The 27,509-nt window shown below is 48.7% G+C and overlaps 1 protein-coding gene across 8 annotated transcripts in view; it reads left to right on the forward strand.

The window, feature by feature from the left end:
* The window catches only part of CRMP (Collapsin Response Mediator Protein), a 155,552-nt gene that overhangs the window by 40,073 nt on the left and 87,970 nt on the right, over positions 1–27,509 (forward strand). For 2 of the 8 annotated variants that reach the window (XM_045741673.2, XM_069338624.1), the window contains exon 1: positions 23,422–23,549. The exons of 5 other annotated variants lie outside the window; for them this stretch is intronic. In XM_045741673.2, the coding sequence (XP_045597629.2) occupies positions 23,541–23,549 (9 nt within the window). In that variant the 5' untranslated portion in view covers positions 23,422–23,540. Of the gene's footprint in view, positions 1–23,421; positions 23,550–27,509 lie in introns of those variants that run through there. One more of the 8 variants, XM_069338621.1, reaches the window with a different exon arrangement.

Below are 27,509 nucleotides of genomic sequence, written 5' to 3' on the forward strand. Positions count from 1 at the left end.
AGACGGGCCAGCGTAAGAACTGCCTTTAGAAACTTGTCCTGAACGATTTCGTATACCTTGTATACCACTTATATCAGACCAATCTTTGAGTATGCAGCTCCAGCCTGGAGTCCATACCTAGTTAAACACGAGGTAAAGTTAGAGAAGATTCAGTGGTATGCCACCAGATTCGTCCCGGAACAGTGGTATGAGCTATGAGGAAAGGCTACGGGAGCTAAACCTCACGTCCCTCGAAGACAGAAGAGTAAAGGGGAGACATGATTACTGTTACGAACCCTTCACAACTTTTTTTTTTTAAATTGTACGATCCTACTCAAGTTCAGAAGACTAACTTTGGTGGAAACATAGTTTAGTGTAAGTAATAAAAAACCACTTAAAATTACCGGCTCGTATTACCCATTACCATTAATATATACCAATTTCTATGAGAGGTCATCCAGAGCGGGGTCACTAACCCTCACGTTAACTAGCTTCAAAGATGAAAGGACACTGTGCCTCTGACGAGGTCTTTAACGCACCACTAGCTGCAGTTATGGAGAAGTCTTCAAACGCTCCCCCTCCTTAGCGCACTCGCCAGTACGTTCAACCAGCGAAGTCCACAGCACTAAACTAGCCCAACTGGCTAGCACCTTCAGGTCGACCAAAGTACTCTTCCACTGTCCCGGCTTCACTGACTCGTGTTGCCTGTCCCCGGTTGTTCGTCACCTTCCAGCACAGCAGACTAGAAAATGGGAAACTAAGATTAATAGGAGGGTCAACTGTTATAGTTCGGCACCTGGATTGTAGATGGCGCCGAGGCCCGTCACAATTACCGCCTACAAATTTCTCATGAGAATTGACAGGGTAGACAAAGACGAACTGTTTAGCACGGGTGGAACACTAACAAGGGAACACAGGTGGAAACTGAGTACCCAAATTAGCCACAGAGACGTTAGTAAGATTTTTTCAGTGTCAGAGTAGTTAACAAATGGAATGCATTAGGCAGTGATATGGTGGAGGCTGACTCCATACACAGTTTCAAATATAGATATGACAGAGCCCAGTAGGCTCAGGAATCTGTACACCAGTTGATTGACAGTTGAGAGGCGGGACCAATGAGCCAAAGCTCAACCCTCGCAAGCACAACCAAGTGAATACAACTAGGCGAGTACAGTTCCCCACCGACTGTGTGTGTTGGTATGCCGTATAATTATGCCAAGTGGAGTATGACCCAGTCACGCGTAGCTTCTTCAATGTTGAGTCTGATTAAGTGTAGGTTGTCTGTTTTTGTCGTCGAAGTCAATGTCACGGGTTTATCCCGGACCAACTGGGACGTGTTTGGGTCATGTGTTCGACTCATGTGTTCGACTTGGATAAGTCGGGTTTGTTTGAATGGAGGATAACGGTTACCAGACTTTTACATTCCATTGTTAATGTCTGAAGTACTTTTGAATTAGAGTACTTTGTTTGTCTGCTTTGAGTCTGTTTTTTGTTTCAGATTTTGGGTACTCGTTAGGGCGGCCTGTTTGCAGGTGTTGGGTGCTTGTTAGGATGGTTTAGGCACCCCTTAGTTAGTTGTTAGGTGTTTATTAGGCTGGTGTCTATTGGCGCCCCTGTGTTGCAGGTGTTTGGTAATAAAGTTACAATGGCCCTCTTCTCACTTGTCACCAGTGTTAGAATGGGGCCCCAAACTTGTCACCGGTGTTGGAATGGGGCCCCAAACTTGTCACCGGTGTTGGAATGGGTCCCCAACTTGTCGCCAGTGTTGGAATGGGGCCCCCAACTTGTCACCAGTGTTGGAATGGGGCCCCCAACTTGTCGCCAGTGTTGGAATGGGGCCCCCAACTTGTCACCAGTGTTGGAATGGGGCCCCCAACTTGTCGCCAGTGTTGGAATGGGGCCCCCAACTTGTCACCAGTGTTGCCGGAATTCATATGAAAGTCGGTCGCGTCTTTTAAGATTAATGCAAGATGATTTCGTGTTTCAGTCGTCAGGTATATTGGAGATTCTGTCAAGGTGAAGTGTTGACCCGTGTGTGTGTACGTTATGGGAGGGGCGGGGCAGGTCACTACTGCCCGGGTGGTGACGGAGATGACCCCGTCCCCCCCTACTCCAGCACCCCCTCACATGATGACCCTGCAGACCCCCCCACCCCCCATACACACGCCCCCCCCCCTCCTTAGCACCCCACACACACACACACACACATGACCCTCCAGCTCCCCTCCCCCCCCCCCACACACACACGACCCCTCCTTAGCACCCCCCCCCCACACACACGACCCCCAGCACCCCCTTCCCCTCCACGAAGGGGGAGACGGTGGGGACGGAGCAGCACCACGCCATAAAGACCTGGCGTGGTCGTAATTGGTTGGATGTAATTGTTTACTATTAATTCTGAGCGCCACAATAAAGTCTCGTGGCATAAACGTGTGACACATTCTCTCGACTGTTATTTTTTGTTAGTAAATATAACATTTTAATAAAGATGTTAGCTGATCACGGAATACAGTTCTCATGTAGCTGTAACCCGTTCCCAGACCAGGTCCATTCCATCCAGCGGTCGACCTCAAAGACGCATTCATAGATTGAGTCATTCAAAATAGAAATGTTCTCAAATATAACTTAATATTATTATATATTAGCATATTGTGCATATATAGGCATAGGTTAGGTTAGGTGTTTAGGTTCTGTTGGCGAATATTTGTATTTGTAGTATGTGGGTGAAGCATTTATAAGGTTGTGGCTTGAACAACAGTCGTCAGTGTAGCAATTGTTCCGGAAGTGTTCGGACGAAATCAGTTGAGTCGTGTGTAAACCGTTTTTCATTCTAAACGGGGGGTTTGGCGGGTGCATGGAATGGACTTAGCCCGTCCTCATAAATAAAGGCCAGTGGTACTCGCCACAATGTGCTTGCAGTTCGAACATGTTCACTCTAGTCTTGCCAGTCATCTACCCGACCACTTTGACTGGACGGTAGAGTGACTCTCGCTTCATGCAGGTCGGCGTCAAAGCGGTTGGAGCACCATTCCTTCCCTCCGTCCCATCCCAAATCCTTATCCTGATCCCTCCCAAGTGCAATAAAGTCGTAATGGCTTGGCGCTTTCCCCTGATAATTAAAAGAAAAATTGCCATTCATCTGGCATTTTCATCCGTTAATGAATGATGTGATTTTGTTTAACTCGTTTTTCGTATCGTATCAACATTTTATATGTATGGAGCTTCACTGCTTTCTCATTTAGTCCCTTGAATATATTTATGACTTTTAAACTTTAAAAATTCCTTCTGATGTCCCGCTTTTGTTTCTAGTTTCCATTTATGTTCGCTCGTTCTCCAGTCGTCATGTCTGCCCTGTTCCTTCATGCCTAAAGTGTTCTTCCCTCAACTCGGGACGCAGCCATGTTGCATTTTATTGGAATTTGTATAGTTGTATTGTGTTTCTTTAAGGTGGGGATAGATGCCGGGGCAGGGTACTCAAGACTGTGGGGCTCCTGAAGAATGTGTGTAGCGATGGGAAGGGCCTTAATCCATGTTCTTGAGAGCTATGTCGACGTTTGTCAGTACGTCGTATTTTGAGGGTTCTACGAGCCTCCGCCTCATTGGTCACACGCAGTACCTTACAGTGGAGACTGTGTATGTGTGTGTGTGTGTGTGTGTGTGTGTGTGTGTGTGTGTGTGTGTGTGTGTGTGTGTGTGTGTGTGTGTGTGTGTGTGTGTGTGTGTGTGTGTGTGTATTCACCTATTTGTACTCACCTATTTGTGCTTGCGGGGGTTGAGCTTTGGCTCTTTGGTCCCGTCTCTCAACTGTCAATCAACTGGTGTACAGATTCCTGAGCCTACTGGGCTCTATCATATCCACATTTAAAACTGTGTATGGAGTCAGCCTCCACCACATCACTGCCTAATGCATTCCATCTGTTAACTACTCTGACACTGAAAAAGTTCCTTCTAACGTCTCTGTGGCTCATGTGGGTACTCAGTTTCCACCTGTGTCCACTTGTTCGCGTCCCACCAGTGTTGAATAGTTTATTCAACATTCAATAGTTTATTTGTGTGTGTGTGTGTGTGTGTGTGTGTGTGTGTGTGTGTGTGTGTGTGTGTGTGTGTGTGTGTGTGTGTGTGTGTGTGTGTGTGTGTGTGTGTGCGTACGTTGAACCCTCGTAGTGTAAACCTGGGCGTGGTTAAGGGATACCGTAAACCTAGGCGAGGTGAACCCGTACGAGGCTTGTCGGCCAGATTGTGGTCACACTCCTTGTGTTATCGCGCCTTGCCGGCGCGGAAACCACACTAGGGGTAGTTACTGGGTTGTTACACGGCTAGTTGGACGCTCTAACAACCAACAGACGGCAAGGGGAAGGTCCGTCTGCCTCTAGTAATGTATATCTTCCAGTCTTGGTGTTTCAAGATGGTAGTGTCGTCCATCAGGTGTTGTCCCAGACGTGGTCCATCAGGTATTGTCCCTCAGACGTGGTCCATCAGGTATTGTCCCTCAGACGTGGTCCATCAGGTATTGTCCCTCAGACGTGGTCCATCAGGTATTGTCCCAGACGTGGTCCGTCAGGTATTGTCCCAGACGTGGTCCATCAGGTATTGTCCCTCAGACGTGGTCCACCAGGTATTGTCCCAGACGTGGTCCATCAGGTATTGTCCCAGACGTGGTCCATCAGGTATTGTCCCCCAGACGTGGTCCATCAGGTATTGTCCCAGACGTGGTCCACCAGGTATTGTCCTCCAGACGTGGTCCACCAGGTATTGTCCCAGACGTGGTCCATCAGGTATTGTCCCAGACGTGGTCCACCAAGTATTGTCCCAGACGTGGTCCACCAGGTATTGTCCCAGACGTGGTCCATCAGGTATTGTCCCAGACGTGGTCCATCAGGTATTGTCCCCCAGACGTGGTCCATCAGGTGTTGTCCCAGACGTGGTCCATCAGGTATTGTCCCAGACGTGGTCCATCAGGTATTGTCCCAGACGTGGTCCATCAGGTATTGTCCCCCAGACGTGGTCCATCAGGTGTTGTCCCAGACGTGGTCCGTCAGGTATTGTCCCTCAGACGTGGTCCATCAGGTATTGTCCCCCAGACGTGGTCCACCAGGTATTGTCCCCCAGACGTGGTCCATCAGGTGTTGTCCCAGACGTGGTCTACCAGGTATTGTCCTCCAGACGTGGTCCATCAGGTGTTGTCCCAGACGTGGTCCATCAGGTATTGTCCCCCAGACGTGGTCCATCAGGTGTTGTCCCAGACGTGGTCCATCAGGTATTGTCCCTCAGACGTGGTCCATCAGGTATTGTCCCCCAGACGTGGTCCATCAGGTATTGTCCCTCAGACGTGGTCCATCAGGTATTGTCCCTCAGACGTGGTCCACCAGGTATTGTCCCAGACGTGGTCCACCAGGTATTGTCCCCCAGACGTGGTCCACCAGGTATTGTCCTCCAGACGTGGTCCACCAGGTATTGTCCTCCAGACGTGGTCCACCAGGTATTGTCCTCCAGACGTGGTCCACCAGGTATTGTCCCCCAGACGTGGTCCACCAGGTATTGTCCCCCAGACGTGGTCCACCAGGTATTGTCCTCCAGACGTGGTCCATCAGGTATTGTCCCAGACGTGGTCCATCAGGTATTGTCCCCCAGACGTGGTCCATCAGGTATTGTCCCAGACGTGGTCCACCAGGTATTGTCCCAGACGTGGTCCATCAGGTATTGTCCCCCAGACGTGGTCCACCAGGTATTGTCCCCCAGACGTGGTCCATCAGGTATTGTCCCCCAGACGTGGCCCACCAGGTATTGTCCCAGACGTGGCCCACCAGGTATTGTCCCAGACGTGGTCCACCAGGTATTGTCCCCCAGACGTGGTCCACCAGGTATTGTCCTCCAGACGTGGTCCACCAGGTATTGTCCCCCAGACGTGGTCCACCAGGTATTGTCCCCCAGACGTGGTCCACCAGGTATTGTCCTCCAGACGTGGTCCATCAGGTATTGTCCCAGACGTGGTCCATCAGGTATTGTCCCCCAGACGTGGTCCATCAGGTATTGTCCCAGACGTGGTCCACCAGGTATTGTCCCAGACGTGGTCCATCAGGTATTGTCCCCCAGACGTGGTCCACCAGGTATTGTCCCCCAGACGTGGTCCATCAGGTATTGTCCCCCAGACGTGGCCCACCAGGTATTGTCCCAGACGTGGCCCACCAGGTATTGTCCCAGACGTGGTCCACCAGGTATTGTCCCCCAGACGTGGTCCACCAGGTATTGTCCCAGACGTGGTCCACCAGGTATTGTCCCCCAGACGTGGTCCATCAGGTATTGTCCCCCAGACGTGGTCCACCAGGTATTGTCCTCCAGACGTGGTCCACCAGGTATTGTCCCAGACGTGGTCCACCAGGTATTGTCCCCCAGACGTGGTCCATCAGGTATTGTCCCCCAGACGTGGTCCATCAGGTATTGTCCCAGACGTGGTCCATCAGGTATTGTCCTCCAGACGTGGTCCATCAGGTATTGTCCCAGACGTGGTCCATCAGGTATTGTCCTCCAGACGTGGTCCACCAGGTATTGTCCCAGACGTGGTCCATCAGGTATTGTCCTCCAGACGTGGTCCATCAGGTATTGTCCCAGACGTGGTCCACCAGGTATTGTCCCAGACGTGGTCCATCAGGTATTGTCCCAGACGTGGTCCATCAGGTATTGTCCCAGACGTGGTCCATCAGGTATTGTCCCAGACGTGGTCCATCAGGTATTGTCCCCCAGACGTGGTCCATCAGGTATTGTCCTCCAGACGTGGTCCACCAGGTATTGTCCCAGACGTGGTCCATCAGGTATTGTCCCCCAGACGTGGCCCACCAGGTATTGTCCCAGACGTGGTCCATCAGGTATTGTCCTCCAGACGTGGTCCACCAGGTATTGTCCCAGACGTGGTCCATCAGGTATTGTCCTCCAGACGTGGTCCATCAGGTATTGTCCCCCAGACGTGGTCCATCAGGTATTGTCCTCCAGACGTGGTCCACCAGGTATTGTCCCAGACGTGGTCCATCAGGTATTGTCCCCCAGACGTGGTCCACCAGGTATTGTCCCCCAGACGTGGTCCATCAGGTATTGTCCCCCAGACGTGGTCCACCAGGTATTGTCCCAGACGTGGTCCATCAGGTATTGTCCCCCAGACGTGGTCCACCAGGTATTGTCCCAGACGTGGTCCACCAGGTATTGTTTAAGGTAGTTGATGGTGTGGGGCTATATAATTATCTTAAAGGAATGTTGCAAATGGCGGCTTGTTACCGCAACATAAACAGTTCGTATAGCTGATGTCAATACAAATTATCGGGAATACTTATGAGTTTCATTAAGTTTAATTTAGCCAGTTGTTACTTGATACACGGTTCGTAAACACCAAGTTGACAAAATTGACAGTCAGACAGTCAGACAAATTGACAGTTCAGTATTCTGAACTGTTTAATTGGTTCGAGCCTTAGCCGGGCTGGACTGTCCATAGTTTCAAAGCCTAATAGGATCCTTACTTTCTAGCCTATGTAACCATAACTAAGATTAAGATTTGCTAACTTGTGGAACCTTAGCAAAACTTAAGATAGCCTAACTTATATATATTTCGGCTCGATTTTTTGATTTTTTTTTTTTAGTTTCTTTTCGGAACTGGAACCATTTTTTTTAAATCTGTAATTTATATTCCATTCTCCTGGGCTCTTGGAGACTCGAACCGTAGACCCCTTGTGTGTGAGGCCGGAGCTCTACCGACCGAGCTATTGAGTAGCCTTAATAAGGAAAGTTTCCATGTTCTCTCTAGGACAATTTACCGTAATTTATATAATTAGATAACCTCGTAATTACTGTGTATTGTGTTGCGTTAATAATCAGTATATTAACGCCGCGTTATCCGTGACCTTGTAAATATATAATATAAATGTGATTTACATTGAGCCGTAGTAGAGCCGGTCGGCCGAGCGGACAACACGCTGGACTTGTGATCCTGTGGTCCTGGGTTCGATCCCAGGCGCCGGCGAGAACAATAGGCAGAGTTTCTTTCACCCTATGCCCCTGTTACCTAGCAGTAAAATAAGCACCTGGGTGTTAGTCAGCTGTCACGTGCTGCTTCCTGGGGGGTGGAGGCCTGGTCGAGGACCGGGCCGCGGGGACACTAAAAGCCCCGAAATCATCTCAAGATAACCTCAAGACTACGTGTACGTACGAGTCTGACTTCCTCATGGCTAAAACAACCTAAACGAACTTCCTCGACCTAAACAAATTTGTTACTCACATGGTAAAGTTCCTCCCCATAATTAACAATAATTATGAAAAAAAGTCAGATTACAGTGATTAGTTTGTAGGAATAGAATTTGTAATCATTACAAGGCCGGTAATAAGATAGGCTGCTGGTGGACGCTGGTTAGTTTACTATAGGGCAGAGAACGTCACGTGTTCCTGGATAGACGTACTTTTGGCCGCTGCGACATGTGCTCTGCGAGACGTGTCGATCTTGACTGTAGGTGTAGAGCAGCGGGGAGATGATAGACTGGGCGTGGATAAATGCCTTGCATATCATTACTCTTGGGGTGGAGTCGGTGGGGAAGGATGTGAGGAAGAATGTGACGGAGTGGAATTAAGGGAAGAATCTGTTGAATGACGGGAAGGGGGGAGGCGGGAAGGAGGAGGCGTCGGGGGCGGGAAGGGGAGACGTCGGGGGCGGGAAGAAAGGCGTCGGTGGCGGGAAGAAAGGCGTCGGGGGCGGGAAGAGGAAGGCGTCGGGGGCGGGAAGAAGGAGACGTCGGGGGCGGCAAGAAGGAGACGTCTGGGGCGGGAAGAAAGGCGTCGGTGGCGGGAAGAAAGGCGTCGGGGGCGGGAAGAGGAAGGCGTCGGGGGCGGGAAGAAGGAGACGTCGGGGGGGGGGGAAGAAGGAGACGTCGTTGGCGGGAAGAGGAAGGCGTCGATGGCGGGAAGAGGAAGGCGTCGAGGGCGGGAAGAGGAAGGCGTCGAGGGCGGGAAGAGGAAGGAGTCGTGGGCGGGAAAAGAGAGGCGTCGGGGGCGGGAAGCAGCGCCAGAACACATGAAATGTGACGGGATGAGTACCAGAGCGGCGTGTGATAGGGAGTGACAGCTGTACAAACCGTTGGTCTTCAGTTGGTGCAAAATGATGACGACCATTCCAGCTCGCTTTGGACTTGAGGTTTGCGCTGACCGCCTGGAAATGTAGGAAAATGATGATGGATGGTCTTGTTAGTTTTTTGGGTGTGTGGGAAAATAATGATTTCCTGTTTTCTTTGACGAGAAACACAGACGCAGATAACAGTTACTTCAAGGTAAAAGTGTATCTGTACTTGTTGAACACGTGGGGGGGGGGGGACAGCCCCTCGTGTGGTTGTTGAACACGTGGTGGGAGCGCCTCTTATGGTTGCTGAACAAGTGTGAAATAGTGGTGGTATTAATGATTATTTTTAAATGTTGAATGAAGTTGTTGTATTTATATAATGTGTTCATCACTCTGGTTGATCACAGGTTGTGTACGCAAGTGACGCAAGCGTACACAACTTGACACAAGGCAACCCATCGTAAGGCTGCGTCCGTCCAATCTGCGTCAGTTTTAACATACTATGTTACTAAACAGTATGTTTTCTCGAATACAGATGAAAATTATCCTCTTGGACGCTCTATGTTTAGAACTGGGATATGTTGGGTTTGTTTGGTTATGTTAATTAGCACTTACGCAAACACTTACGAACCTGTACATCTTTTCTCAATCTTTGGCAGCTTTGTTTACAATTATTAAACAGTTAATGAGCTCGGAAGCACCAGGAGGCTGTTTATAACAATAACAACAGTTGAATGGGAAGTTTTCATGCTTGTAAACTGTTAAATAAATGTAACCAAAGCCGTCGAAGATTGAGGAAAGATGTACACGTTCGTAAGTGCTTGTGTAAGTACTTTCGTGAATCTGGCCCCTGGGAAAGAGCGAAGCTATGCTGGAAAAAGAAGAGGTCGAACTCATGATCAGTTGCGAGTCCTTGAGGAAAGTGTCCTCATTCTTAGGACATGTTAAGACATTCTTAAACACGGGGGCTGAATGACTGGATTAATGAGCATTTGGTCATTGTTTATGAGGTCGGGCAGGATAAGGATAAAATGATGTCAGATATAAAGTTCTAAACCTGTTCAAAGATATAACTACAGACATGTTTTATTTATTTACAACAAGTACTAAAAGTACATCCACATTAACTTATCCTAGGCTAAGCTGTCAACAAGTACTAAAAGTACATCCACATTAACTTATCCTAGGCTAAGCTGTACACAAGTACTAAAAGTACATCCACATTAACTTATCCTAGGCTAAGCTGTCAACAAGTACTAAAAGTACATCCACATTAACTTATCCTAGGCTAAGCTGTACACAAACCCGCTAACATAAAGTGTTGACCAGACCACACACTAGAAGGTGAAGGGACGACCACGTTTCGGTCCGTCCTGGACCATCCTCAAGTCAATATAAAGCACATGGGATAAGAAGCACGGAAATAGTCCTGGTTACTGCTTGTCACAAGGACAAATAACGCGTGTATATCAAAATATGATAAGCTCATTTCTGCTTTGAAAACTGAATTGGAGCGGAAGATGATTGGCGCTTGTTTACGAGGCGGGTGGACTCGTAAGGGCAGTTTCAAGTGACCCTTATCACGAAGACCTGTATTAGGAACACGTCTGAGGTCAGACAAGGCTCGGAGCACCACTAGAGGGCGCCACTAGAGGGCACCACTAGAGGGCACCACTAGAGGGCGCCACTAGAGGCTTCTTTCCTCACGTTCGTTCAGAGGATCAACATCCCCCCACGGACCGGTCTCTGACCAGGCCTCGTGGTTGCTCGACTGGTTAACCACGCTGTTGGACGCGGCTGCTCGCAGCCTAACGTATGAATCACCGACATGCTGATTAGGTAACTTCCGAGGTGTTTATCAAGTTGTCTTTTAAACACGACGAGAGATCGGCTAGTTATACCCCTCGTGTTTTGAGTGCTTAAAAGTCTTGGCCCCCTCTGATGTTAATAGACTCTGATTGGGTCCACTCAGTGGACCTATTGCACCTGCTTTTCAACGGGGGCTATTTTGCACTTACTACCGTGACTCTAGGGGTCCTGTGTGATGTTATTTCCGTGTGCAGGTTTGGAATCAGACCCGCTAATATTTCCCAAGTGTAAGTTATTATGTCTCTCACCTGCCTGCCCTCTAGGGAATAGATTTAAAAAAATTTAAACGGTCTCGGTAATTTAGAACTTTTCTTAGGTGGGTTCTGGCAGAAAAAGATCTTTATACGTTCTCCAGGTCTGCAGTTTCTCAAGCTTTCAATAGGGCTAGAGAAAGTGTTTTATGAAGTTCTATCATTGGTCTGGTATCTCTTGTCTGAAAAGTTCTTGTTGTCCAACCTGTCATTTTTCTTGCAGTTGTGACAGCTGCTCTATCTTACGGGCTATTCATGTCCGTGCCACCTCTTGGGTGGCTTAATCTTCATCAATAAATCATCAATCGGCTACTCTATTGTGTTTTTTTAAAAGTCAGGTCTTCCGACGTGTTTGCTCCCAACGGACCCAACCACTTGGGCTGGACAGTAGAGCGACGGTCTCGCTTCATGCAGGCCGGCGTTCAATCCCTGACCGTCCAAGTGGTTGGGCACCATTCCTTTCTCCCCGGCCCATCCGAAATCCTAATCCTGACCCCTTCCAAGTGCTATATAGTCGTAATGACTTGGCGCTCTACGGTCACTCTTGGCTTGAAGACTAATGGGACTTTTGAGTGCAGGTACTACTGACTACTAAAGCTTACACGCTTTTGTCAACCACTCTGACACTAAACAAGTTCCTTCTAATATCTCTGTGGCTCATTTGGGCACTCAGTTTCCACCTGTGTCCCCTAGTGCGTGTGCCCCTTGTGTTAAATAGCCTGTCTTGTGTGTGTGTGTGTGTGTGTGTGTGTGTGTGTGTGTGTGTGTGTGTGTGTGTGTGTGTGTGTGTAACTCATTATTTACTGGGACACTAGGGGTGTGTGTGGGGGACACGCGTTGTTTCAACAGAGCCAAGACTGCCGCAGTGCCACCTGTTGACGGCTGGACGGAGCCGTCGGAATTATGCACCTGTGACCTGAATGTTGTGTTAGTCAATAGTGTCAAGTGTTGCTGGTGTGAGTAGCGCTGGTCCCCCGCTACTCTTGTGTGATGGTTGTCTGTGGTGTTCCCTGTAGTGATGCTTCGCTCCGTCCTCGACCACTGGCAAGTGTAAGAGTGGTAACGCCAATATAAGGTTATGAATTCCATATGCGCCGGGCCACGCGGGCTGGTGCGGCGGGCCATGCGCTTGTGGCCCGGCCTCTGTCAATTTGTCAATATATAATAATACAATCAACATTACTAACAATACTAGGTTATAAACATAGACACATCTTTCTGTATGCAGACAGTTCTATATTTAACGTACACACAAATGTATACAAAATACTTATAAAACGAAGTCCAAATATATAGGCCAAATAATAATAGATTCCAAATAGACATTCAGACAAATCAGGAAAAGTTGACAGTCTTGGTGCAAAATTCTTATCTCTCTCTCTCTCTCTCTCTCTCTCTCTCTCTCTCTCTCTCTCTCTCTCTCTCTCTCTCTCTCTCTCTCTCTCTCTCTCTCTCTCTCTCTCTCTCTCTCTCTCTCTCTCTCTCTCTCTCTCTCTCTCTCTCTCTCTCTCTCTCTCTCTCTCTCTCTCTCTCTCTCTCTCTCTCTCTCTCTCTCTCTCTCTCTCTCTCCCCCCCCTCCCTCCCTCCCTCCCTCCCCCCCCCCCCGTGATATCGTCAATCATTCCATTGTGACACAGCCAGGCTACCTGTTCAGGAGTAGTCTCAGTAGTTCTATATAACAGTGACGAGCAGGAACATAATGCAAGTTTCAGCCCCGCTCCTGTGCCAGGTAAGTCCATCGCGGGCTCACCATAGCCCGTGCTACTTGGAACGTTTAGTTCCCAGTAACTGAATCTTAAACAGCAACAACAGAACATAATGAGTCAGGATGGGTTGTCTGGGAGAATTACAACTGGAGGAAGAGAAACGAGGAAAAGAGAAAGGTGGGGAGAGATTGACGTAAATGGATAGGGGAGGAGCAGGAAAAGAGAGGATGGAAGACGAGGAAGAGGGGGAAAATGTAGAAGCGGAGAGAGAGATGGAAAGTGGAGAAGGACATGTAGCGAAGGAGGGGCGGCGGAGAGGAGCGCGGGAAACCCGTGGTCCGCCAGCCGCCTGGCGTCCCCTGCTGGTGGCGTCTGGCTGGCCACACTTCCGCTCACCTGGCTGAGGAGCTGTGGAAGGGGCGTGAGGGGGGGAGCCTCTATCCCCTCCCCATCCTTCCTTCCCCATCCTTCCTCCCCTCCCTTCCTCCTCCTCCTTGTACCATGTCTTCCCTCCGCCTTCCGCACGTGGAGGATGTCTTCACCGCCTTCCTCATCCCCCTCCAAGCTTTTCAGCGTAAGAGGAGGTCTTCCCCCTCCCCCGACACCCACCTTCACCTGTTTTCTTCCCCCCCTTTCCCCCACTCGCCCCCACTTTCTCGCGGGACGAGTGTTTTACCACTGTGCCACGGGGAGATTAGATCGTCTTTCATATAGCAGTTGTGACCCCAGTAGCCAGTAGTGGATTCTCGCATCATCATCACTCTGGGGGAAGAGATGGGGATACAGCAACCTTTTGAGGTCAATCTGGGCAATGCCGGGTGCCCCATTTAGTATCACACACTCACACACACTCACTCTCACACACACTCACACACACACTCACACACACACTCACTCTCACACACTCACACACACACTCTCACACACACACTCTCACACACACACTCACACACACTCTCACACACACTCACACACACTCTCACTCTCACATACACTCTCACATACACTCTCACTCTCACACACACTCTCACACACACTCACACACACTCTCACACACTCACGTACACTCTCACACATACTCACACACACTCTCACACACTCACATACATTCTCACACTCACTCTCACACACACTCATGCTCTCACACACTGTGTGTGTGCTGTTTAACACGGGTGGTACGCGAACAAGGGGACACTGAGTACCCACATGAGCCACAGGGACGTTAGAAAGAACTTTTTCATCAGAGTAGTTAACGGATATAATGAATTAGGCAGTGATGTGGTGGAGGCTGACTCCATACACAGTTTCAAATGTAGATATGATAGAGCCCAGTAGGCTCAGGAATCTGTACATCAGTTGATTGACAGTTGAGAGGCGGGACCAAAGAACCAGAGTTCAACCCCCCCCCCCAAGCATAACAACTAGGTGAGTACATACACGATTCCCAATCCACAATATAATAGATAATAAAAATTTCACGAACAAGGATTATTGGGGTTTATAACTCTGTAGTGGGTAATGTCGGCCCAGTATTTTGACCCTTCGAATTCAATTGAACAAATCCACAAGGGCCGTGACGAGGATTCGAACGTGCGTCCGGGAGCATCGAATTCAAATCCCTCCTGATAATCCATGCGAATGAAATATATTTAATTCACTTGGGCCTACAGTACATAATATGTTAACTCTAGGTTAGGTTAGGTTAGGTTAGGTTGTATTTGTTCACCTTTATTTTGGTTCCATTCCTTTCCTCCTTCCCCCCCGTCCCATCCCAAATCCTTATCCTGATCCCTTCCTAGTGCTATATAGTCGTAATGGCTTGGCACTTTCTCCTGATGAGTCCCTTCCCTGCCTTTACCTTGTGTCAGTGTGACAAATTGTGAACTGTTTGATCCAGAATTGTGAATATATACGGAATATGTTATCTTCTATGTTGGGGGCCTGACAGCTGGGTGGACAGCGCTTCGGATTCGTAGTCCTGAGGATTCGCGGTTCGATCCCCGGTGGAGGTGGAAACAAACGGGCAGTTTCTTTCTCCTTGATGCACCTGTTCACCTAGCAGTAAATAGGTACCTGGGAGTTAAACAGCTGTTACGGGCTGCTTCCTAGGGGTGTGTGTAACACAAAGGAGGCTTGGTCGAGGACCGGGCCGCTGGGACGCTAAGCCCCGAAATCATCTCAAGATAACCTCAAGATAACCTCCTAGGAGGACTGGTCTTTATACACGACTATACACTATCAGTCTTTGTATCACGAGACTTTAAGAAGTGCAGAAGTGAGACCAATGTATTCATCATGTCTTAAAGTGTCGCTGACAGTGTTTTGGGAGGCGGTCTGAACACATCCACGAGGGCCTGGGCCAGGGTTCGAACCTATATGTGCGCTGAGTGTTCCCAGAGACGCTCTAGTCAACTGCTCGGGGGCTCCGTGTCGTAGCGATATTGAGTCTGTCCAGCTGTCCGTGAACAGTGGCTGTTGTTGTTGTTTAAGATTCGCTACCTGGAACAAAAAGTTCCAAGTAGCACGGGCTATGGTGAGCCCGTAGTAGACAGTGGCGTCTCGGTCCCTCCTCACCACCTCAAATTGACCATTTATTGCAAATTTGCCGGGAGACTACTGGGGGTATCTTTGTGCAACATCTTTGTTCTCTCTCTCTCGTCCGTTCTCCATTCAGTTCTTTGTTCATTGTTCTTGCTCCAACTTCGTTATATTCGTGTTCCCTGCCCTTGACGTTGTAATCACGAAGTGCATTATGCTCAGACTATGTTGTAGCCAGACTCGTCCTCTCCAGCCTTCACATCGTCACTAAACTGGTGTACTAAATTGCCCGAGCCCATCCGAGGAGACACGAACAGAAAACGGAAGAGTCCGCCAGTTTTGGGGAGCCGCTGTCGATTTTTAATGCATCGAGTTTTTTAGCCGTAGGTGACTTGTACGTCAAAATGCGACGTAGTATTCGAGTGCTGGTGTCCAGCCCTCTTTAACACTTGACCCGTGGAGGCGTGGGGATGGGGAGAGGAGAATAGTGGCCACAGTGGAGGGAAGAGAGAGAGAGAGAGAATGGTGGCTACCATTCATGCAACACATGAAAACACCAAAATACAGACGACAGAGAACAATACAAATTGGTGTGTAGATGTGTGTAATATCCATTAACTAATTACCAGAATTAGCCGACATAATTTTACAAGGTCATTCACAAAACAGAAAATGTGTAGTGACCGTGATAATGAGTCTGTGTTTTATATAAGAGGGAAATAATTATATTTTGCCGGGTGACGCGTTTTTAAAGGATGAACTATTTTAATTCGAAGAAAACGGGAATTGGCAGAATTGGTGCAAACGTAAGATGGGAAGACAAAGGTGAAGGATGTATTCATTGCTTCGTTCAGGTCCATGCTTTGAGGACAGGTTATTGGGCTATTGGGCTATGTTTTCTCCCCAGAACACGATCCTGTCACATGTTTTACATCCAGGTCCACAGTTACCCGTCAAGTGTACTCTGGTAAATTAAGTGTCAATCGTCGGTGCTCGGTTATTGACATTGATCCTGTGAATCGCAGGAATGATCCTCGAATGACTCGCGGGAATGACCCTCGAACATCTAATTGGTCTGAAGGTACAACAGGATGTGAATGTTGTCAAGGTTGTGTTGGCATCAGCAGCAGCAGGAGCTGTGGGTGCTGGAGTAGGGAGGAGGCTGCCGCGTCACCCTTGTGTGAGGGTGTTATGTAGAGTGTATTGATCAGCGGTGAGGGCGACCTTGCTCACGCTGAGTGCGGGCGGGATGCTGCAGTGTGTTCATTACTCTATGTATGGTGGACCGCCTGTTGCTAGGCTGCTCTTGGTGTGCACGCTGTGTACAGTGTCCGGGTTATGAAGTAATGTGTGGTTATCGCACGGTGTTAGTATTGTTTATTATTAGAGGGAGTGTTATCCTAATGGTCCCTGCGTGTTGACACTACAGAGAGAGTGTGGTGGAGGGCGGCGAGCCAGATTACAATGAAACGGCACGTGATGGACCGTCAGTGGATAGGCAAGAGGGAGTTGGGGGGCATGATAAGTTTTTGGGGAGGAGGAGAAGGGCTAGTCTCTCGTCTTCTTTCTATAGAGTATATCTTGAGAGCTTTAAGATGGTGCCAACGATTTATACTTGCTCTATCGTGTCTGAGTGCCGCTATATGGTCTCTGTATGGTCTGTTCCAAAACACTCTCGCTTTAAAAAGGGACTTGAGCAGTACTATCATTGCGAAAGACAGGATCTTCCTGCTATAAATCCACGTTGACCTGGGTTGTGGAGCTTATAGTTCTCCATAGAACTGGATTTGATTCCTAATCACTAGTTTTTAGCAAATATTGTATTATCTCCATTGTGCAGTGGAGATAAATCTACTAATTTAAGTTACTTGTGGTATTTCGCCTGTACCCAAGCTTTTTCTCCATATTACACTGAGCCCTCCTGCTACTGGTGCTTTACATGTCTTTATAAACGTGGAATTCCAAGAGTAGGGACCCTGGGCAAAAGAGAAGGGAATTATCAGGGGGAAATCGCCAATCCTTTACGACTATATAGCACTGGGAAGGGGTCAGGATAAGGATTTTGGGATGGGACGGGAGGAAGGAATGGTGCCTAACCACTTAAACGGTCAGGGATTGAACGCTGACCTGCATCAGGCGAGACCATCGCTCTACCGTCCACCCCAAGTAGTTCACGTTCTCTTACCAAGTGTTCTGTGCTGGTGTTGATATGTTATATTGTCAGGTTTGGTTATTTTGTTATGAAAGAGGCTGTCTGGATCTTCAACTCTCATGCTGTTTATTGGGTTGTAAAATATAGCCTCGTACCGTTGTCTTAGGATTTGATTGGTTATATCTAGGTTGATTTTTTGTCGCTTGTCGTTTTGTCGCTTCTGGTGGGTTTTGGGGACAGCCCTTCCATCCCCGTCGTTATCCAGGCTCTTGTAGTTTGGGCCGAGAGTCGTCCAGTTGTTGTGGTGGTCCTGGTGTTGTGGTGGTACTGGTGTTGTGGTGGTCCTGGTGTTGTGGTGGTCCTGGTGTTGTGGTGGTCCTGGTGTTGTGGTGGTCCTGGTGTTGTGGTGGTACTGGTGTTGTGGTGGTACTGGTGTTGTGCTGGTAGTGGTGTTGTGGTGGTCCTGGTGTTGTGGTGGTCCTGGTGTTGTGGTGGTCCTGGTGTTGTGGTGGTACTGGTGTTGTGGTGGTCCTGGTGTTGTGGTGGTCCTGGTGTTGTGGTGGTCCTGGTGTTGTGGTGGTCCTGGTGTTGTGGTGGTACTGGTGTTGTGCTGGTAGTGGTGTTGTGGTGGTCCTGGTGTTGTGGTGGTCCTGGTGTTGTGGTGGTACTGGTGTTGTGGTGGTACTGGTGTTGTGCTGGTAGTGGTGTTGTGGTGGTCCTGGTGTTGTGGTGGTCCTGGTGTTGTGGTGGTCCTGGTGTTGTGGTGGTACTGGTGTTGTGGTGGTACTGGTGTTGTGCTGGTAGTGGTGTTGTGGTGGTCCTGGTGTTGTGGTGGTAGTGGTGTTGTGGTGGTACTGGTGTTGTGCTGGTAGTGGTGTTGTGGTGGTACTGGTGTTGTGGTGGTAGTGGTGTTGTGCTGGTAGTGGTGTTGTGGTGGTACTGGTGTTGTGGTGGTACTGGTGTTGTGGTGGTAGTGGTGTTGTGGTGGTCCTGGTGTTGTGGTGGTACTGGTGTTGTGGTGGTCCTGGTGTTGTGGTGGTCCTGGTGTTGTGGTGGTCCTGGTGTTGTGGTGGTACTGGTGTTGTGGTGGTACTGGTGTTGTGGTGGTCCTGGTGTTGTGGTGGTACTGGTGTTGTGGTGGTACTGGTGTTGTGGTGGTAGTGGTGTTGTGGTGGTAGTGGTGTTGTGGTGGTACTGGTGTTGTGGTGGTACTGGTGTTGTGGTGGTACTGGTGTTGTGGTGGTACTGGTGTTGTGCTGGTAGTGGTGTTGTGGTGGTACTGGTGTTGTGCTGGTAGTGGTGTTGTGGTGTGTGGTAGTTTGTGGTGCTGATGGCGTCTTGGAGTCTAGTCTTGTCCAGCATTATTTTTTGCCTGATATGCATTTGCAATCTTGCATATGCAACCATCTCTACGGGGTCATGTATATTTCCTGGCCTAATTTCTGTTTCTTTATGTGCACTTTCTCTGTTTCCTCTGTGGTTGTCTGTTATCGTTTGATCAACAGTATTGTTGACGAACACATCCACAAGGGGCCTTGATGAGGGTTCGAACCTGTTCGCCGGATGTTCCCAGACGCGCTCTAGTCGACTGTACCACAACATGGTTAATTTCTGTAGTATTGTTAACATTATGTTTCCTCGACACACTGATCCTCTACACTATTATTTTGTCTCTCTAACGAACTAGTTTCTTTCACCCTATGTCCCTGTTACCTAACAGTAAATTAGGTACCTGGGTGTTAGTCAGCTGTCACGGGCTGCTTCCTGGGGGTGGAGGCCTGGTCGAGGACCGGGCCGCGGGGACACTAAAAAAGCCCGAAATCATCTCAAGATAACCTCAAGATGGCTCAAATGATGTCTTGTGTTACAAATGCCTCGAGCACTCCTTCAGAACAATGTAAGGGCTAGTAGTTGATGAACGGGGCTAGTAGTTGATGAACGGGGCTAGTAGTTGATGAACGGGGCTAGTAGTTGAGGGGATGGACAGGGCTAGTGGTTGAGGGGATGGACAGGGCTAGTGGTTGAGGGGATGGACAGGGCTAGTAGTTGAGGGGATGGATATATGTTAGGGTAGAAGGCTAGTGCGGAGGGACCATTGTAGGGATAAAGGGGAAAGGATGGGGGGGGGAGGGGACACTCGTGCTTTTTGTTTCATTGTTAATGTTTTTGTGAGGCCGCATGACTGCATGTTGTTGCTTGTTTCCGGTGTGGCTTGTTTGTTTGTTGTAATTCATGTGTTGTGATGATTCCTGGTCCAGTGTAGGCTGTGTTAAGACGGCGGCGTGGCACTCCTGTGCTCACACAGCTCACACTCTGATTATTGTCTGCGTGTCAAACATAGAATTTGTGGAGACATGAATGAAATACCTTCTGAGTTTTCTCCCCCAGACAGCTCCATCGTTATGAATGATGCAGGTTGAACTTTTTTCTATTTTTTTAGTGTGTGTGTGTGTGTGTGTGTGTGTGTGTGTGTGTGTGTGTGTGTGTGTGTGTGTGTGTGTGTGTGTGTGTGTGTGTGTGTGTATGAGTGTGTGTGTGTGTGTGTGTGTGTGTACTCACCTATATGTACTCACCTATATGTGCTTGCAGGATCGAGCATTGACTCTTGGATCCCGCCTTTCTAGCTATCGGTTGTTTACAGCAATGACTCCTGTCCCATTTCCCTATCATACCTAGTTTTAAAAGTATGAATAGTATTTGCTTCCACAACCTGTTCCCCAAGTGCATTCCATTTTTCTACTACTCTCACGCTAAAAGAAAACTTCCTAACATCTCTGTGACTCATCTGAGTTTCCAGTTTCCACCCATGTCCCCTCGTTCTGTTATTATTACGTGTGAACATTTCATCTATTTCCACTTTGTCAATTCCCCTGAGTATTTTATATGTCCCTATCATATCTCCTCTCTCCCTTCTTTTCTCTAGTGTCGTAAGGTTCAGTTCCTTCAGCCGCTCTTCATATCCCATCCCTCGTAGCTCTGGGACAAGCCTCGTCGCAAACCTCTGAACCTTCTCCAGTTTCTTTATGTGTTTCTTCAGGTGGGGGCTCCATGATGGCGCGGCATACTCTAAGACGGGTCTCACGTAGGCAGTGTAAAGCGCCCTAAAAGCTTCCTCATTTAGGTTTCTGAATGAAGTTCTAATTTTCGCCAGTGTAGAGTACGCTGCTGTCGTTACCCTATTTATATGTGCCTCAGGAGTTAGATTAGGTGTCACATCCACTCCCAGGTCTCTTTCTCGAATCGTTACAGGTAGGCTGTTCCCCTTCATTGTGTACTGTCCCTTTGGTCTCCTGTCACCTGATCCCATTTCCATAACTTTACATTTACTGGTGTTAAACTCCAGTAGCCATTTCCCTGACCATCTCTGCAGCCTGTTTAAATCCTCTTGGAGGATCCTACAATCCTCGTCTGTCACAACTCTTCTCATTAATTTTGCGTCATCTGCAAACATTGACATGTATGATTCCACTCCTGTAAACATATCATTTACGTAAATTGTGTGTGTGTATGAGTGTGTGTGTATGAGTGTGTGTGTGTGTGTATGAGTGTGTGTGTGTGTGTGTGTATTTACTATTTGAATTTACTATTTGTATGTGCAGAATTCAGCTATTAGCTCTTGGACCTCGCCTTTCTTTACCAATTTATTTTTTCTCTTTTGTATCTACTACATATATTTCTCTTACACACGCGCGTACATCCCCTAGGAAGCAGCTGTCTAAGTTATTTACTGGTAGGTGAACGGGAGCATCAGGGTGAAATAAACTCCGTCCATTTGGTTTCCCCCCCACGCCGGGGATCGAACCCGGGCCCTTAAGACTACGACTCCCAAGCGCTGCCCACTCTGCCGCGAGGCCCCTAAACACACACACAACGTGTGTGTGCGCGCATGCGAGCCCGTCCTCCTAAGGTTTTCCAATCTCAAGAAAACGGTCAATATAAAGTGTCCTAACCTAGCCTACCAGAGGACCCAAAACAGAAAACGGGACAGTACATCACTTTCGCAAACCGCTTCCATTTTCTAGTACGACAATTTTTGGCCTTATGTAACGCATACGATCGAAATGCGACGTTCTTCGTAAGAGGAGAGGTTGGTGTGTGTGTTTTTAATCCTATGTTTATTTCGTATTCTCTGTTACTCTTGCTGAACTGATGAAGATTAAGCCACCCAAAAGGTGGCACAGGCATGAATAGCCCGTAATTGCTGAACTGTGTTTGATATTTCTATGTGTAATTCATGGACAAATATTAATATTTATTAAGGGGCTAAGCTAATATTAATTTTTGTTTACACTTTAGAAGAAAAAGTTGAATTCTACAGATTGTTGCTTGCAGGCTGGGAGCTCTCCCTCCCCCCCAGCTCGTGTAGAGGGAGCCGTCCTAAAATATGTAGAGGGAGAGTTTGGTAGAGATGAGCCCCGTTGCTGGTGTTACAGACGACAGGAAGAGCTCACTCTCCGCCTGGTAACAGTGTGGGAGATGGTCCACCAACTGGTTATTGTGCCGGACAGGAAACTTTAACCTCATCAACGCCTCCGGAAGCACTAGAAGTCCTGTTAAATCCATTAACACTCAATTCCTCGCGTCTCTCTACAACCTTAGGCTGCTATCAAGCGTATACGACATAAACTGTTCTAATATAGAGAGGTTGTGTAAGATTATGATCAAAATAAATCACTTTTGAATGTAATAGTGAACAATGTGGAGAAGTGTGTGGAGGCGGCCTGGATTATGGCTGAAAACTGGATGAAGGGGGGGGGGGGTGGATGGGGTCGTCTGATTGGTCAGTCGTGGGGGCCGGGCAGCGGTGGTGCCACGTGTTGCTGCTCTTCACCAACACTGATGGGTTTCTCTATAGTGGTTACTGTACATTATTAAGTGTGAGTAGCGGCAGAGGTGCACGGATCAGTGTGCAATCTTCGGGGGTCAATTGGGGGGAGTACCTCTGACAAGCACCGGGCTTTCAGTCCCCGCCCAGGCCACTAGAGATAGTGGGGGTTCCCCTTAGGTATAATCAGGTAAAGGAATGGTTTCAACACAGAAATAGTGGCCTGCTACTGTGAAATATAAATTTGTTAGCAATTTACCGCAAATATGTTTGAGCGTTTGTGAACTTCTCTGAAAATACGCTCAAAAACATCGTATATTATTGTTAGTTTTAATTACATAATATTTAAAGCAGCTTACATAATAATAATATACACAAGAGCTATATACATTGGCTATATATTACACTGCATAGCGCAGTGGCTAGCGTAATTCCACACCCGGGAGTGTGGGAACTGCTGTGGATTACGGGTTATTCATGCCCGTGCCACCTCTTGGGTGGCTTGATCTTCATTAATCAACTGTTGTGGGTTCCATCTTGAGGGGGGGGAGGGGGGTCAGTCGTTGACACATACCTGTTCCGGGATGTTAATATAATCTGTTATCACATTAGTGTGTATACACAGATGTATTTATCTGTGTATACAGATAAATACACATAGTTTAACTGTTAATTAATTTGTTTTGAAATATACTTTATGGATATACTTTATGGATATTTATTAGATAGATAGCGGCAGTTGCAACTGAGAGGTTTAGACCTTAAATCATAACACAGTAACCTGGTGTAGGGGAGGGGCGTGACAGCTGGTGTAGGAGAGGGGCGTGACGGCTGGTGTAGGGGAGGGAGTAACTAAAGATAACGTTGAGGTAGGCATATGGGAGGTGTGTGTGTGTGTGTGTGTGTGTGTGTGTGTGTGTGTGTGTGTGTGTGTGTGTGTGTGTGTGTGTGTAGTGTGGCACAGGCGCAGGTCTGGCAGCGGGGGTGTGGTGTGGTGGTGGTGGTGGGGGGCATGTACCAGGGAGGAGAGCAAGGGTCTGCGCCCGGCTGGTCTCTCCCAGTCCCTCCAGCGGCACCTCTCCTGCACCACGTACAGCTTCACTCTCCTCTCCCGACCACACACCCGACCACCATGGCTGATGTGAGTATACTCTCTGCCACTGGCAGACTCTCGAGAGCCGCTGGGCCTGTCTGTTGGTGTACACTGCAGTAGGGGGATGGTGGGGTGAGGCTTGCAAGGATCAGTGGTGTATTAGGGCGGCCGTGTGGGGGGCCACAGGATAGGCTTATATAAGGCTGGATAACACGCCCAAATCGTTAAAGGTGCTGCTCCTTTCTAGCAAAGGGATACTGATACAACTCTTGAGACCTGTTGTATTGATTAAGAAAGTCGAACAGTGTTAAAGTTTCTAATAATAAGGTAATTTTCTTGTCAGCAAATATGTACACAGTCTTAATTGAAGACTTGGCCGTGACTGTTGACCATTCCAGAGGACTCGGAGTAATTTGAATCAATTCCAGTTTTATTTAATTTTTTTTTTAACTATTTTTGTTTTTTGTTTTAGCTCAAATACTCAGAAAGAACCCTTATAGATTTGAATTTATTTTGTTGGCGAGGCCCCCTAAATCTCCCCCCCCCCCTGGTGACGAAAATCCCCCCCTCCCCCCTTCCTCTACAAAAATCAAACTTCTGGACATCTATAGAGGTAGATCAAGCTTATTCAACTGACTATACAGTGACTACAAAACATTTGCATTTCCTCTGCTCTGCAAAATTATAACAATTCCATTGTCTCAGTTCATTATGGTCGGCGACCAATGAGGAACAGCTTCTCGTGTGCCCTGGACAGGGCAGACATTGGTCCTGGTCACGCCCACATGGAATATATTGCTGGTTTTGTCCTTCAGTAGTCACCTTCTGCCTCTGGTGATGCCAGGTTGTATCGTGGGAGAAATGTTCCGCACATTAATAGTATAAAATTATAGTTAAAAATAAAAATGTTCAACTTTAGGCTAGAATTACTGATTTAATATTCACATTCTTTCAGTTATATTCAGTAACATCCATACGCGCGCACGCACGCACACAGTAAATTATTCACTTTTATCCTGGGTCATTTTCCACGCCAAACTCAACGTTCCGCCGCGTTGTATTCTGGGGACAGGTCAAGCGTTAGGAAGGGAATTATCAGGGGGAAAGCGCCAAGCCATTACGATTACACAACGCTTGGAATGGATAAAAATTTGGGATGGAATAGGGGGAAGGAATGGTGCCCAACCACCTGGACGGTCGGGGATTGAACACCGACCTGCATGAAGCGAGACCGTTCCTCTACCGTCCAGCCCAAGTGCCTGGGCGAAGGGAGTCCCAGCCCAAGCTAAGAATGACCTCGATAAGCCTAACTAGCTTGTCCCCGAAATCGGGAAACCGTATGGATGTAACAAGTCTGCCTAACTATGACATTTGGCTAATGTGGAAATTGTGTGAGTGAGCTTGACGTGTGCTGGAGCGGCCTTGTGTGTGTGTGCATGAGGCGAGTCACTGGGTCAAGTCCATGTGTAAATTGGGGTCTTAGAGTCTCGCACGAGATTGTGTCTTCCTGACGGGCACAGTTAATTATATGTATGTGCCTCTGGCCGGCGGGGACGCCCTCTGGCCGGCGGGGACGCGCCTCTGGCCGGCGGGGACGCCCCTCTGGCCGGCGGGGACGCCCCTCTGGCCGGCGGGGACGCCCCTCTGGCCGGCGGGGACGCCCCTCTGGCCGGCGGGGACGCGCCTCTGGCGCCTGCCGGCGGGGACGCGCCTCTGGCCGGCGGGGACGCCCCTCTGGCCGGCGGGGACGCCCCTCTGGCCGGCGGGGACGCCCCTCTGGCCGGCGGGGACGCGCCTCTGGCCGGCGGGGACGCGCCTCTGGCCGGCGGGGACGCGCCTCTGGCCGGCGGGGACGCCCCTCTGGCCGGCGGGGACGCGCCTCTGGCCGGCGGGGACGCGCCTCTGGCCGGCGGGGACGCGCCTCTGGCCGGCGGGGACGCCCCTCTGGCCGGCGGGGACGCGCCTCTGGCCGGCTACAAGCAAAATTGGGCGTGGTAGAGGGTGGTGGAGGTTGTACTGGCAGTGTTGTGGTTATTATTTACCGTGATGTTCGAATTCTTTGTCGAATCTAGTTTTAATGTTGTGAATGGAAGCGGCTTCCACTTCTTTTAGTGCATTGCTGACCCCACTGAGAGAGCGCGAGTGTTTCCTTACAGTGTGTCCAGCTTCCACTCTTGTTCTTTTCTCCCACTTTAAAGAGGTTGTCTTTGTGGTGGTGGAGACTTTTGGGGCTTATTCCAATGTGGTTGTAGTGGGTGCTTAGGATAATGGTGGTGGTGGTGGTGGTTGTAGTAGTTGCTGGGGGTTGTGGTGGTACATCCCTTGAGGTTGTGCAGGTTGTAGTCTCACACTCATCACACCGTCGCTTGTTTCGCTCGTCGTTGTGGCCTCTGGATTAAGAGCAGACATATTCAGAAGAGGAGTCACAATAACGTGGCTGAAATATGTCGACCAAACACCATCACTAGAAAGTGAAGGGACGACGACGTTTCGGTCCGTCCTGGACCATTCTCAAGTCGTGTGAGACTTGATAATGTCAGGTCCACGTTTCGGTCCAGGACGGACTGAAACGTCGTCGTCCCTTCACCTTCTAGTGTGGTGTTTGGTCAGCAGACATATTGACAATCAACCTTCCATAAGACTCAACGGACAGTGAACTAACAGCGCGCGAGTCCATGGATGAGAGCTTTTTGTGTAGAATGTTAGATCATACATGTATTGAACGTGATTTTCAAACTCTTTTGTAGGAAAACACACACGATTGTATGCATACAAATGCAATATACATTTGTTTGGTGGCGGAACAAAGACGTGCGCGTCCTGCCCTGCGACAAATACAGCAGATTACGTCACCTGAGAGGATACACCAGCGTAATTTCTTCAGATTTGTATTACGTCAATTTTGAATCAGTGGTTCCTAGACGCGGCGTTGATAGATTGAGAAGGTTTCTATCATAACAGATGATATACATTGGTGTGTGTGTATAGCCTAGCCATTGATTAGTGACGCTGTTGTGGTGTTGTGCAAGCCTCGATGACCTCTGACCTTCATCGTAACGACCCTGGCGACGATAATGGATGGTATTACGTTCGCAGTAATGAAGCTGGCTTTCTTTCTTATGATGGTCATTATCAAAATTGCAATGGATGGTGTTTATGGAGGAGCTGGGGGGGGGGGGTGATTGTAAGTATGGTGATTATGATGGTGGTGATTACAATCATTGGTTGTCACTGTTGCTACACACCTGTCATGGGTTGTTATATGGCCCTCTCCTACGGGCAACGGTCATTAAAGACGAATCATCCACGCGTCTTCATCTTCGAGAATACTTGCCTAAGTAAACCTCCAGTTAGATCGGTGAACTGAAGGCTCCTTTGTCGCCTTCAATAATTAAGCGCTACTTTAAAGTATTAATTCACATTATGTCCTCACTGCAGGTTATTTATGGTTTTGGACTATTATTTTTCGTATCTCGCAGCCTACTCCTAAATAATACTTTCCGCAGCGTGTACTGTACTCCAGTGTACTCCAGTGTACTCCAGTGTACGTGTGGACACGTAGAGCTCTCCTCCGTGGCTGTCTGCCTCTCCCTCCAGTGTCCAACTGACCTCAATGTCCTCTTGTCCTGTTTTCTCTAAATTTATGAGGTTTTAAGGTTGGTGGGGAGTGTGTGATGAGGCAGTGGGCGAGGGTGTGGACGGGTGAGGGGTGCGGATGCCCTCATAAGCTGTGAGGGATGGGTATTCCGGGTCGGGGATGGCATCCCGCCCGCAGCCTCCACATGCTCCCACGACGTGCTAGAAAAATGTAAAGCAATTTAGGTGTCGTGAGATGGGCTGTGTCTGCTCACTTGTTGTGGGCTGTGTGTTCACCTAGTTGTGCTTGCGGGGGGTTGAGCTCTGCTCTTTCGTCCCGCCTCTGTGATATTTGAGTCAAAGTTTTAAATGGAGGTGGGGGGTTAATATGCTCACTCGTCGTGTGAGGTGGGACCTCTGCATCCCCCTCGT

Source organism: Procambarus clarkii, chromosome 40, assembly GCF_040958095.1.
Source record: "Procambarus clarkii isolate CNS0578487 chromosome 40, FALCON_Pclarkii_2.0, whole genome shotgun sequence".
NCBI lineage: Eukaryota > Metazoa > Arthropoda > Malacostraca > Decapoda > Cambaridae > Procambarus > Procambarus clarkii.